We start from the raw sequence: 13,621 nt of genomic DNA on the forward strand, positions 1-13,621 counted from the left end.
TTCGGGGAGCTCTGAGGACGCTTCTAGTGAACTACCAAATTTGAGAGCAGACTCAGGGACTAGTCATGGACCCCTGAACTCCTCACTGGGCTTCCAGGTTAACTTTCCACAAGGGGAAGCTTCATCACAGTGAGCCTCAAAACACTGCCGACAACGCCAGCCAGCCACGGGTGCCTCTAGAGAACTCCCAGGCACAAGTTCTCCAAACACTCTGCCCAAGTACCAGGCTACAGAGAGCTCCCACGGCTCCTCGTGAGCTCCAGTCAACTGTTAAGGGTTTGGCTCAACCTGGAGCCTTGTCAATAATCAGGAAGTCATAAAAGCATTTCTGGAAGGTTGTATTTCCCATTTAGTTAGTTCAAAGTTAACTAGAAGGTTGAAATTAAGGGGCTCAGTCAAGAACACACCGAATCTGCACATCTCTGTTCTTAAGGATTTCTGAGACTACAATGCCAGAACTAAATGCATTCCCACCACACCTAAACGTATAATAAAAACACAGCTGTTACTTCTCTCATCATCTTTTAACTTTAAAGTGCATTTAGGCTGGGAAGGAAATATTAGAAATGAGAGAAGAAAGCTTTTTCTCTATAAAAATATATGTGACAACTATCTGCTAAGATTTTCAGGAAAAACTATGCTCATCTATGTCCGTACTGTTTCCTGTGCTGCTATTTCCAAAGTCTAAGACCTCAGGGGTGGGGTGGGGCAGCTGGGGAGTATTTTCAGGGCTGGGGAGTACTTCCTCAGCACAGGGCCTGGTCTTTTCTTTAGAGGGATATGGCAAGCTGGGCATCCCAGGCAGAGATGATGTTATATTTTTTTTTCCTTTAAGAAAAGGATCTATGAGGTGGGTGTGGTGGCACAAGCCTGTAGTCCCAGCACTCAGAGAGGCAGAGGCAGGTGAATTTCTGTGAGTTAGAGGCCAGCTTGGTCTACAAAGAGAGTCCAGGACAGCCAAGGATGCACAGAGAAACCCTGTCTCAAAAACCAAAAACCAAAACAAAAAAGAGAGAGAGAAAGAGAAAGGAAAAAAAAAAAGAAAAAGAAAAAGAAAAGGGCCTGTTGCCTAGTAAGTGGAAAACACTTAATAGGTCAACTAAACTGTGTTAGAAAACAGTGGGAGACTAGAGAGAAGCAATGTACTTAAATGTTGACTGATAACCTCCAAGTGTTATGATTGGGGGTGGCTTTTTAAAATTATTGCTCTTTTTTATGAGCCTGAATTTTTACCTTGCAAAGAAAATTACCTGTAGCTCTCCTTGCCACCACCCACTTGTGTTTTTCTTCAAGATTAATATTAGCTGCCCTGGCGCAAGGCTGAGCTGCTCAGCACCGGAAGCAGCATATGCCGAAGTTACTTGAGCGATCTCTGAAAAGGAGAAAATAGCACTGTGAATCCAAAACTACAAACAGAGTAAACTCTAGTCAGATTTCAAGGTTACTATTATACATACCAGGTTTTTTGTTTAATGTTCCAGATTTGCTAGCATTCCCAAAATTCTACAATGAAAAAAAAAATATAGTTGTTTTTCCCCCCAGAAATCCAGACATGACAATGCAAGTTTACTAGGAACTAAACATTTCTAACACCCAGGGTTCTTGTTTCTTTAAATGAAGACCAAGATGACAATGAACTTTGTATTAGCCAAATAACCAAAGGATCCAGAGCCAACAAACAGATCTGGTCTGCTAATGCAGCATTTTATATGCAAGCAGCTCAAGCTGGCATGCACTAATGTAACAGGAAGTGCTCACTGGTTGAAGCTTTCTTGGCATTAAACATGGCTGTCTGGAGTATCCTCACAGCACATGGTTTCTGTGCTGTGATGCAATACGGTAGCCAAAAGCAACTTGAGGAGGAAAGGGTTTGTTTCATCTCTCACTTTCAGGTAAGAGCCCATCACTGAGGAAAGTCAGGGCAGAAATTCAAACAGGGCAGGCACTTGAAGAGGCCGTGAGGGGTGCTGCTTCCTGGCTTGTTTCTCCTGGCTGTCTCAGGCTGCTTTCCTATACTAGGACCACCTGCTCCAGGGGTGGCATCACCCATAACGGGCTGCCCTCCCCAACAACCATTAATCAAGAAAATGCCCAACAGACTTGTCCACAGGCTGATCTGACTGGGACATGTTCTCACTGGGAACCAAACTTAGGTCCTTTGTAAGAGCAGCAAATGTTCTTAACCACTGAGCCATCTTTCCAACCCCAACTCCTAACCTTTACACACATTTTCCCCCAGTTGAGACAGGGTCTCTCGTAGTGCAGGCTAGCCTTGAACTTGCTGTAGCCAAGGAAGACCTTGAGCTCCTAATCTGCCTGTCTCCTAAGTGCTAGGATTGTTGGCCTGTACCACTATATTCTGCTGGATATACTTTCCTTTTAAAGAAGTGTACCTGCAACATGTCTACTATATACCATACGCAGGAGTCTCAAGGGAAATTATTGGTGTGGGTAAATGCCTTTAGGGAATAGTTTACTTCAAAGAACTGACAGAAAAATATTTAGACAAGAGTTAGTAAACATTTTCTCAAAAATGAGTTAAGTATGCCCGTCACTTCAGGGAAAAGAGCTGACAGGACTTGTTGCCAATGTTAACACTCATGCTCAGTCCCATCTCTGGCTCCTGCTCTATAAAGTCTATGAAATCCTGTGTCCTTGTCTTCTAACTGGGGCCCTAAGAGAAAGCTGTGTGACTGGAGTGACTGTGAGTAGTTTCCTTGTAATGACAGCAGCACCACCCAAACCGTAGCTCTCTGCACCAGCACAAACCCTGGTCGGTGACAATGGACTGCTTTTGCTTTAATGCAGAGAACACTACCTCTTGATCTTTTGGTTTGACATAGTTGGATGGGAAGATTCCAGTTCGATCTCCAATCCTTCCTGTCCACCACTCTCCATCCTTTTGGGTCACCAGTATTTCTTCTCCTTCAGTGAAAGTCAAATCTCCAGGCTCTACACTTGAGTATGGATAAAGTGCAATATACTCTGTAGGGAACAAGGAAAAGCAAATGGGTTGGATTTTAAGAAAACTAAAACCAAAACCAACCAAACAACAACCCGCTGCCCCAAAAATGCACAGATGTAAAAAAGAAAATGAGGTAATCTCTAAGACATAGAGGTTTACTGTAAAAGACGTTGCACCGTATCTAGGTGAAGGCTAAGAAATTTTACCCAAGGCTTTACATTTTTTTCAACTGCTGTTATCTTGTGAAATAAAGGAAAGATTATTGCTTGTGCTGCAGGGTCAGTGGGCTCTGTGGCAACAGGAGCAGCAACAGTCAGTCTTTTACTTCAGTATGAGATAGAGCTGGCCTAAAATTCAGAGAGCTTCCCCAGTGCTGAGATTAAAGGTGTGACAGCTTTGTCAGCTGTTATTTTGGTAACAAAGAATTATTATCCTAAACTACAGACATACAGCATCTCTACATGGATAACGGAACTGAGGCTTAGTGGGAGTGTTACTTGGTGATAACGGAGTCAAAACAATCTTTTAAACCTTTCGTGTAAAAGATACCCCACCCACTGTGCGAACTTCTCTGTTCTTTAACTGCTCTGTACAGTTAAGGAAACATCAAGTCCTGCCACAAGGCCCCACTCCTAGCATGGTGCTTGGTTCCCAGCAGATGCTAAACAAGTCTGTTACCGAATGACCTCATGGGATAGGTCTTCAGTTTTAGATTGCCTGTGATTCTTGTTCCTGTGGTTACTATTCCTTTGACGAAACAGCAACTGGGTTTTAGAAGTCCTGTTTTTTTTTTTCTTCTATTTTGCTCTTTTATCATAAGTAGAGATGGTGTGAAACCCTAGGAATTCACACTCCTAGTCACTGTGCCCAGCTGACTTCATACAACTAGAAGTAGCCCAGGGTCTAAGGAAATCACAGTAGAAGGCGGCCCAGGCTCTACGTACTGCTCGCCTACACGCATCTCCTCACACTCGACCCCAGTGCAGACACGGCACCAGCCTCTTGGGTGGCCTTGCTTCTAAGATGCATGGGTATGCCTTGGTTCATTCTCTTTTCTCTGTGAGAAGCCCTTTCTCACTCTTTGTCCGTGCTGGCATTAAAGGCATGCACCACCATATCTTATTATTTTTATTTGCAAGCGCGCGCGCGCACACACACGTGTGTGTGTGTGTGTGTGTGTGTGTGTGTGTGTGTGTGTGCGCGTGCGACTTGTCTGGGGTGTCTGCAGAGACCAGAAAGGGCACCAGAGCTGTAGTCCCGGGCAGATGTGAGTAGTGTGCTATGAGTGCTGGGCACTGACTCAGGTCTTCCACAAGATCAGCAAGTGCTCTTAACCCTTTAGCCACCACCCCAGCCCCTAGGCTGTTTCTGTTCCACGAACTCTAAATATGCCAATTTCAGCCATGTACTTTTTGTGTCTTCAATATTCATATGAAGAAAAGAGAGGCAGGCTTTTTTTTTTTTAATCTCTTTTTTTTAGACAGGGTTTCTCTGTATACCCTTGGCTGACCTGGACTCACTCTGAAGACCAGGCTGGCCTCAAACTCACAGCAATCCACCTATGGGGCAGGCTTTCTTAATCTCAAAAACATTAAAAAAAAAAAAGAAAGAAAGAAAGAAAGGAAGGAAGAAAGAAAGAAAGAGACACGAACAACAAATGTTCAAATAATAACTGAACTAACTCCTGTTTAAAGCAACTTACCTTCTCCAACTGGGTAGGCTGAGGAGGTAGGTTTCTTATTTACAGCTGCATACAAAGCTTCTGGTCTACCAAATCAAATAGAGAAATAAGACACATGCACACACAGCAACAGAAGCTCAACAAAGGTGAGCCGAAAACTACTACAGGGCTAGCAGCATCTCGTGCTCGCTCAACCAAACTGCATCTCCGTGCACACTCCAAGAATATACTTAGATATGAAATCCTCCTAGATTAAGTGCTAATTATAAACCACTCCATATTGAAACAATTTCAATAAGACATAGCTTTCACTTTATAAGGAACTTAACAGACATCTGCACACTAGCAAGTGCACAAACAGAGACTGGCTTGGCTTACAGATAAACATACATATATGAATGTTATTATTTGATTAGTTTATTACATCTTAAAATATAAAAATCTTTAAAAAATCTCATAGTAGGTAAATAGTAATTTCCACATTAATCTATGATGTTGGTTTAAAAAATTTGGAAGAACTATCATGTTTAAGATATAGATACCAAGGGAATACAGAGGACTCTTCAGGACCTGTCCCTGAACTGTGGAGTGGCACAGAAAGGAACTTTACTAACCCTCATGATGAGACTGCCTCGGTTAATGCTAATGTCTCCATTAATGCAGGCTTTGGTTGTTATTTTTTGTGCCTTGTGTTTTGAGACAAGGTCTTCTGTGTTGCCCATGCTAGTTTTGAACTTGTAATCCTCCTGCCTCAACTTCCTAAGTTGCTGAACCTACAGGCATGCACACCCATGCCAACCTCGATTGCAGGCTTTTAAGTAACATGACTCATCTCTTAGAAAAGATCAGAAATTAAACAGAAATTTAAGGGGGCAAATGCCTCTAAAGCATTTAAACTTAATCTATCTTTTGCTTAAGCTTTCGTCTCTATAATATGTTATATGGATAACAAAATAATTGCTATAAAGGCTCTAGCGTGAAGACGCCAGGTATGTACTGTGACTTACTACTTCATCCTTCCAAAATCCCAGGTCAGTCTGTGAAGTTAACGTCCACATCTGAACTAGACAATAGTAAGCAGACACGCAGCAGTGAAGTGCCCTACAGTCTGTTTAGTTTAACTCTGCATTCAGTCAGAGATCTGAGGTAAAACAGGCTGCTGAAGACAGGGGAACTAGGGCACACGCTTCTTGATTTGTACGGCCAGGGTCTGCATACATCAGCTGCTCTATTTCAGGTCCCCTTCCGTGCAGAGCACAATAGACAGCTGCCCACAGAGAACAGTGGGACTTGCCTGTGTTAAAGCCACCTGGCAACCTGACACCCTGACAGACTTAAGACCTAAGTCTAGCTAGAGTTTTGGATTTTGTAGATTTGCAATTTCATTCACTTGCTTAACTCATTCTCTCCTGTCCTCATTCATTAAGATGATTCAGCAGTTGCTATGAGTTAATTTTATAGGAGACATGAAAAAATGGATCAAAAGAGACATTATAGCTTCATGGGGCTTATAACTTAGTAAGGAATATGGGTCAAAGAAGTCAGTCACTATAAAGACATGTGCTGTGAGCAATAGGAAAGCTGTATTTAAAGAGCCCTGGGGGCCTAGGTATGAGAATGCTCCAGTATGAAAGGGTGAGACCTCAGTAAAGAATCCTTTAAATACTGATAATTTTCAGTAAACAATGGAGAAATCCTGAAATGAAATGCTGTTTCTCTAATTGATCTTATGGTAAAAAGAAAACAAAGATCTAGAAGTTGATAATTTTGAAACCTTCACAAGTTTGAGAAGGCTAGAATGAAAGATTCTAAACAGATACAAACGTGAAGTGATTTTTAATGACAGGAATCACCCTGCGGGATTTGAACCACAGCTATGTGGTGAGGACGCCAACACCAGGCCTCACTTACTCTCCTCGCTTGACTTCACTCCCAGGAATGATCTTGACATAGGATTTGGGGAACCATCCTCTTCCTCCATGCACCTCCCCAAACCACCAGTTTTCTTGCTGCTCCAGGACGGTGATGACATCGTGCTTTGAGAAGTTCAAGTGGTTCTCTTTCTTTGCCGTCCAGGAACAAAGGGCCTGAGCTTTCAGGTTCTCTACAGCCTGCCCCTAGGATCCAAAGCAGCACAACTTAAAAACAGAGTACGGTAATGGTGATTTCTGATTTCTAGCACATAACAGGGAGCATATCAACTTGGTCAATCTATGAATTTAAAATGACGTATGACACACAGCCATGTGAATGGCCTTGAGCATCCTACTATTCAAGGACACATCATCATGATACTGACAAACTGCATGGTCAAGGGAGTATTCACAAAGCCATTTAAAAAAAGTTACTGAAACATTTTTTCTGTCCTCCAGCTTCCAGTGGCTTCTCCCTGCTGCTGGCCCCAGTAGGAGTGGTCAGACTCAGCCTCTCCCTTGCTGTGTCCTCTTAACAACAAGGACTCCTCCTCCCCTCACGGGTCAGCTCTTCACTCTAATTTATGCCTGTGGCCTTTAAAGTCTATAATTTCAGGGTAAGTTTACCTTTTGCACTCAGGATGTACACTAACCGTTCCCACTGGGTTGTGTTGGTGTGCCTGAAGGTAATCATTTCTACAACCTAAGCCTCTTCCTGAGCTGTCTACCAGGAACTGTTACTGTTCTTTCAGTTGTTTACAAACAAGCTATTGTTTGAAAAAAAGTAAACATTTTAAAATTGTGTGTGTGTGTGTGTGTGTGTGTGTGTGTGTGTGAGAGAGAGAGAGAGAGAGAGAGAGAGAGAGAGAGAGAGAGAGAGAGAGAGAGAATGTGAATCCAATGCCTGCAGAGTGTCAGATCCCCCTGGAGTTGGAGTTACAGGTAGTTCTGAGCCTCCTGATGTGGGTGCTAGAAAAAAGTCCTCTGAACACAGCAGTACATGCTCTTGGTTGCTGAACCATCTCTCTGGCCTCTGAAGAATTACTTTGAAAAGAATCTGCTGTCTGAATGTCTGCCTATGCAACAGGCAGAGGCTGGAAGGCATCTGTAGGACACCCAGCTTATCCTGTGATTGCTGGATCTGAATCTCAGTTGTCATGACTGAACAGTGAGTGCTCTTAACTGCTGAGCCTTCATACCCTGAAGAACTATTTTAAATTCAATTTCCCTTTTACTATCCACATTCAAAGGATTATTTTATGTTAATTCTCAATATTCTTCTACATGCTGTTTCCTCTCTGTGTATTTTCATTACCATGGAACTAGTCCAAACAACCACTGCTTCGTAGTTGCTATACTATTCCCCCTTGCCTGTTCTTTCTTCCTCCTTCTGTCAATCTGCCTTTACATTGTTGCTAGAGTTTGTTTTGCTGGTCATTTGTTTGTTTGTTGGTTGGTGGTTAGTTAGTGTTTTGAGACAGGGTCTCTCTATGTAGCCCTGGTTGACCTGGATCTGGATCATTCTGTATATCAGGCTGGCCTTGAATTCAGAGAATTACCTGCATCTGCCTCTTCAGTGCTGGGATTACAATGTCTAGCTAAAGTTAGTGTGTGCATGCGTGCGCATGCGTGTGAGACAGCATACCACAGCATGTGCGTGTAGCTCAGAGGACAAGTTCTGGCAGTCAGTCCTTGCCTCTCCATCTCGTTTGCTATGTTGCATATTCTGCCGACCAGCAGGCCCATGAGCTCCTGCCTGACTCGTGTTCCCACCTCCCGTCTTGCCACAGCAGTAAGTGCACATTTCTGCATCAAGCTTTCATGGAGGTTCTAGAGGTGCAAATGCAGGCTGTTGGCCTTGTGCACCACGTGCTTTACCCACTGAACCGTCAACCTGGCCACAGTTTCATAGGTGTAAATCTTTTACAAGTGTAAGCTTCTCTCAAAAATCTCTTTTGTTTCTCACTGTCAAATTGTTTAGTACTGTATTAACTACCTCTCTCTAACTGCTTACCTTAAAATGTTATTTGTTGGTTGATAATTTACTGATTGAGACAGTGTCTTGCTTATGTAGCTCAGGCTAGCTTTAAATACTCTTTATAGCCAAGGCTAGCTTCAAAACCCACCGTCCTTCTACCTCAGCCTCCTAAGTGCTGATGGTAAACACCATCATGCCTGGACTGACCTGAGTTCTTCAGACTTTCCTTAACACGTGTAATCTAGCTACATATAATCGAGTATCATTCTGCAGACACTGCTAACTCATGAGCCTCAGTGGCCTTCCTCATGCTGCTCTGTAGTAGAGACTTCTAGGTGTGGTGAGGCCTTGTTTCTGCTGAGGGTCCAACAAAAATACCTTCCCTTCACAGGGCATGCTTTAATCTCACAGATTGGATGAGATGCTCTCCTCCATATGCCCTCAGAACTTTGCAGATATATTCATCACATTTTTCATACTTTACGGTTACATGCATGTATGATTCTCTTATTAGGTTATATATTACTTAAAGGCAGACTTTTTTCAAGCATGTTTTTCTTGAATTTTTAGCACATAATTAAATGCTGCAAAGCTGGGCAAAGTGGCGCAAGCCTGTAATCCCAGCCCTCAGGGAGGTGGAGGCAGGCAGATCTCTGTGAGTTTGAGAACAGCCTGGTCTACAAAGTGAGTCCAGGACAGCCAAAGCTACACAGAGAAATACTGTCTCATAAAACAAAAACAAAATAAAACCAAGCAAAAAAGTTTTTTAAATGCTGGAAACTATAACCATGTACTAAGGATTTCTAAATAAAAGTGAAATCTGTGCTTCTGGCTTTACTGTGATGAAGTCTGCCATTTCTTTTAGGTAGTACTGATGTGTCAAGTACATACCCTGAAGCAGCAGGGTTCCTAGACAAGAGAAGACACTGGCCTCCCGGCCCAGCCCTTAGGGACGGCAATGCTGAGCAATACGTAGAAATCAAGCCTCAGCCGCACATCACTTGTGAGTAAGGACAGAAACTGGATGCTGCAGCCACTGCTTAAATGAGGGGAAGATGGATGCCTCTGTACGGGGTCAGAGCAAAGTCAAGAATAAAGCACACAGAGCTACACTCACTTACCTGTCCATGAATGGGGGACACAGATCCAGGGGACACAGTGCGAGTAAAAGCTGACTTTTGCTGCCACGAAGTGTTAACGGTAAGGTTTGAGAAAGATACATTTTGATAATCCGTCACTGATGCTGGTTGATTTGAACAAAGTGGTCTGCAAATGTAAAACTTTAATGTAAGTATGCGTAACTGTTTAGAACCTGATGCAGTACCCTCAGTTTACCCACAGGCCTACTATACACCGTGGTTAAACATGATTTGTAGATAAGACGGACTTAGGCACTCTGAGTCACTTAATAAATTTTAGCATTAAAATGTTGGAAGGGCCAGCCCGGACTAAAAATATAATCAAGAATCAGGCTGACACAGCTATGAATTAGTGAGTTACGTGAACTGCACTGTTAGCTCCCCACTCACTGGGAGGAAGTTGAGGTAGCAGAGAGAGACACTGTAGGAGGAAGTAAGGCCTTCTTAGGAGACGGAGCTTTTTCACTTGACGGCATTTTCTCTACATAGTTGCACGGAAACCAGCCAAACTTTCCCTGAAAGCTACCATAAAGCCAACCAGGCTCTCCTACAGTTTTTTCATCAACCTATGGAAGAAGAAAAAGAAAAGTTCAGTGCTTAGAACGCTATACATTTACAAGAGTGTAGATTGCTGCACAGTATTCTTAGACTTATAATTAAGCCCATTTGAAATCAAAGCATTTCCTACAAATTATTAGGTTACTATTTCTCATCATATACAAATTATCTTTTTAAATCTTATCAAAGTTAATATATGAGGCCAAGAATGTTGGGACAAGCCTTTAATCCCAGCACTCAGGAGACAGAGGCAGGTGAATCTCTATGAGTTTGAGGCTAACTTGGTCCACATAGTGAGTTCCAGGTTAGCTGAAGTTACAGGGTTTCTCTGTGTAGTCTTGGCTGTTCAGGACTCACTTTGTAGACCAGGCTGGCCTTGAACTCACAGCGATCCACCTGCCTCTGCCTCTCGAGTGCTGGGATTAAAGGTATGCACCACCATGTCTGCCTTCCTCCATAATTTTTAAAAACAGCTTTTTGAGATGTAATTAACATAAATTAAAGATAGTAATTTAATGCTTTGGTTATACTTATATGCCTTTGATAAACCACCATATCCAAGATAATAAGGGACCCATCGCCTCCAGTTTCTTCTTGCTTAGCTCTGAGTTCGCTTTCCTGCCCCTCACCATACTTCCCGGGAAACACTGTCTGCTTTTTGTTACTGCTTTGCATTTTCTATGAATAAAATCATGTAAATTTTTCTTGTTTTGTTTGCCTCCTTATATGTAAAATATCTGTTTTTAGATCCATCCATGTTGGAATATGAGTGTCATCCTCTTTACTGGAAGTTATTTGGATATATCATCATTTGTTCATGCTTTCTCTACCAATGGGCATCTGAACTGTTTCAAGTGTCTAGCTGTTATAAAGCAGAATGGCATGGCCAGTGTGTTCACATGGTGTGTGCTTTCCAGTCTCTGAGGTAGGTACTTGAGAGTGAATGAGTGGGATGCATATTTAACTTTTTGTTTTAATAATGGTTTATTGAGTATTACCTTGACATTCAGGGCCTAAGATCCCAATGGGTGACTTTTAAAGCCTGTGCTTTTCCAATGTACTACCTTTATCAGTGTGACTCTCTATGCATTTTTTTATTCACCTATCTCATGCGTTATGATAATAGAACAAAGACCATTCGTCCCAAGGAACGAATGACCCAAATTCAGTCAGGATTGTAGAACTTCACTTCTTTTAACAGTTGCTAGAAAATAATCAGCCCCTCAGACTCCTACAGCCTGTCTGTTAAAGCACCACAAGTGGTGCCATCGTTTACGATAGGAACTGACGCGGCAGAGAGGAAGGAACGCTGGACAGAACCAAAAGACAGACGCACTCCACTCTGCCACTGCGGTGCTGGCACTTATAATTTGTCTGAGTGGAAGTTTCCAGTTTCGGTAATATTATTGGAGTAATTACTGCCCTGTGCAGCTATGAGAGGCGCTGTAAGGGCTAAGTAAGATAATGTTTTCAAAATATTTTTAGAAGCATGTAAAAATCAAAGTTAACATTATAGAAAACACAGCACAATGTATTGAGATTAGCTTTCTCATGAGCAGAAAAGGCTTCGTTTCTTACCTGAATTACATCCCCAGAATTAAAACTCATCTCATCATGGTTCCTTGCTTCAAAGGGATACAATGCTCTATAATTCACCAAAGCACTAGCTGTCGCACCTGAAGAAAAGATAATTGCCATAATTTGCTACTTCTGAGTATACACATCTTTACTATGACTCAATAAAGAACTCTTAAAATCTTTAATAACATCCATCTAACAGTATAACAAAAATCTGCTTGACTTAGATTTGTTAGGACCCAAATATCTTGACTAGTCATAGAGTCAGTATAAAGCAAAGAATGTTCATCTTAAGTGGAGGAGGAGGCAGCTAGCCACAGTGATGCTTCACAGACTGAGAAGGTGTGGAGTCAGTCAGCAGAGCAAGCTGTGTGCCGTGGAAGGCCTCTAGGCTGGGGAGAGACATGGCTAACTCTGTGGAGGTGAGACTATCACAGGGAAGTAATGGGCATGAGGAAGCCACGAATGAGACAAGTGAGTAAAACAGGCTGGATGAAGAAACAGCCATAGATGCACTAGTTTGTCCTAAAGGGAAAATTAGAAGGAGTCACAAATATATTAGACTTGATAAGTTTAGAACTATTTTGTTAAAAAATTTGAACCCACTGCATCACTATTATGGATCCAAGAGTTTATTCATCTAAAAGCATGTTAGGAACAGACTCCATGGTGTATAAGTAAATGTGTCTTCTGAGAAAAGGTTGATGAAGTTTACTGTTGTTTCACTCAAATGAATGGCTCAGCTACACTAGCTAAGTAAAGTAAATATTTAAGGTTGCATAAACTCTGAAAACTGAAGTAGACCTTTTATGTTAATCAATTAAATCGCTCTTTGTCTTGTTATGTAAGGTTTCTACCCTCAGCCAGTTTTCATATATATATGCTTTTCACCCACATTTCATGTAAAAGTTTTTTCCTAGCTTAAGGATGCGTATTTTATTGCTTATTATTTTTACTGTTTGCTCGCAGCAGATCGACCTGTAGCCTTACTTTGTTTTGCTTCAGCTTTTCGTTCCTCTTCTTGAGTTTTCTCCTGTGATTTTTCTTCTTGAAGCCGCTTTTGTTTTTCTTCTTCTTCCTTTCTAATATTTTCTCTCCACAAGTTTTCTTTTCCTTGCTTTGCTTTCCTTTAAATAAGAGAAACTAAGAGTTTACATAGCATCCTAATATGTGGCACACCCAAACCAAAACAAGTTAACACGCACTCGGAAGATCTGGTTCCCACTGGCTGGAGAACTAGCAAGGACCAGCCAAGGGATGCGGAGAGAGGAGTGGAGGGAAACCAGTTAGCCAAGAGAAACCGCAGACTACGATGGAGAGTACAAACAACAACATTCCAGACCCCAAACTCCCTCTAAACCCAAGAAAAAAGTAAGAAGGGATCCGTTCAGCAAATCTAAAGCTTCTTCCTGTCTGTACTTTCCACACATCCTCCCTAAGCCTCAGCTCCATTAGACTGGCAGAGACTGCGGCCAGAGCAGCCCTGGGACCAGCTTTCTTTCCATGATTTCAGACCCCTCAACCTCTGTCCTATGCTTCCTCTAGAAGCTTTGTACAGACAGCTTTGAACCAAATCTGCGTTCAGGATAATGAACCATGAACATGATGTTTAAAGCAATTTGAGATCCTTACCCAGACTTTCTAAATTTCTTCAGCAATTAAGAAAGATAGAGATTTCAGAATAAGTCAAAGTTCTCACTTAGGTGGGGTATAAACGTGCAATCCCAGGGATATATCCAGGAACGATCTCTGCTACTCTGACAGAGCTGAGGTTTAGGAAGATGCTAAATGTAGTAGTGGCGACTCTTT

The 13,621-nt window shown here is 42.2% G+C and overlaps 1 protein-coding gene across 6 annotated transcripts in view; it reads right to left on the bottom strand.

Moving 5' to 3' along the window:
* The window catches only part of ITSN2 (intersectin 2), a 111,142-nt gene that overhangs the window by 36,747 nt on the left and 60,774 nt on the right, over positions 1 to 13,621 (bottom strand). For all 6 annotated transcript variants that reach the window (XM_084793402.1, XM_084793401.1, XM_084793400.1 and 3 more), the window contains 9 exons: positions 12,803 to 12,939; positions 11,813 to 11,910; positions 10,067 to 10,242; positions 9,659 to 9,803; positions 6,558 to 6,763; positions 4,668 to 4,732; positions 2,819 to 2,985; positions 1,458 to 1,503; positions 1,251 to 1,372 (listed from right to left, as the gene is read on the bottom strand). In XM_084793402.1, coding sequence (XP_084649528.1) covers positions 1,251 to 1,372; positions 1,458 to 1,503; positions 2,819 to 2,985; positions 4,668 to 4,732; positions 6,558 to 6,763; positions 9,659 to 9,803; positions 10,067 to 10,242; positions 11,813 to 11,910; positions 12,803 to 12,939 — 1,162 coding nt within the window. The remainder of the gene's footprint in view (positions 1 to 1,250; positions 1,373 to 1,457; positions 1,504 to 2,818; positions 2,986 to 4,667; positions 4,733 to 6,557; positions 6,764 to 9,658; positions 9,804 to 10,066; positions 10,243 to 11,812; positions 11,911 to 12,802; positions 12,940 to 13,621) is intronic.

Source organism: Acomys minous (genome assembly GCF_964271855.1).
Source record: "Acomys minous genome assembly, chromosome: 8".
Classification (NCBI taxonomy): Eukaryota; Metazoa; Chordata; class Mammalia; order Rodentia; family Muridae; genus Acomys; species Acomys minous.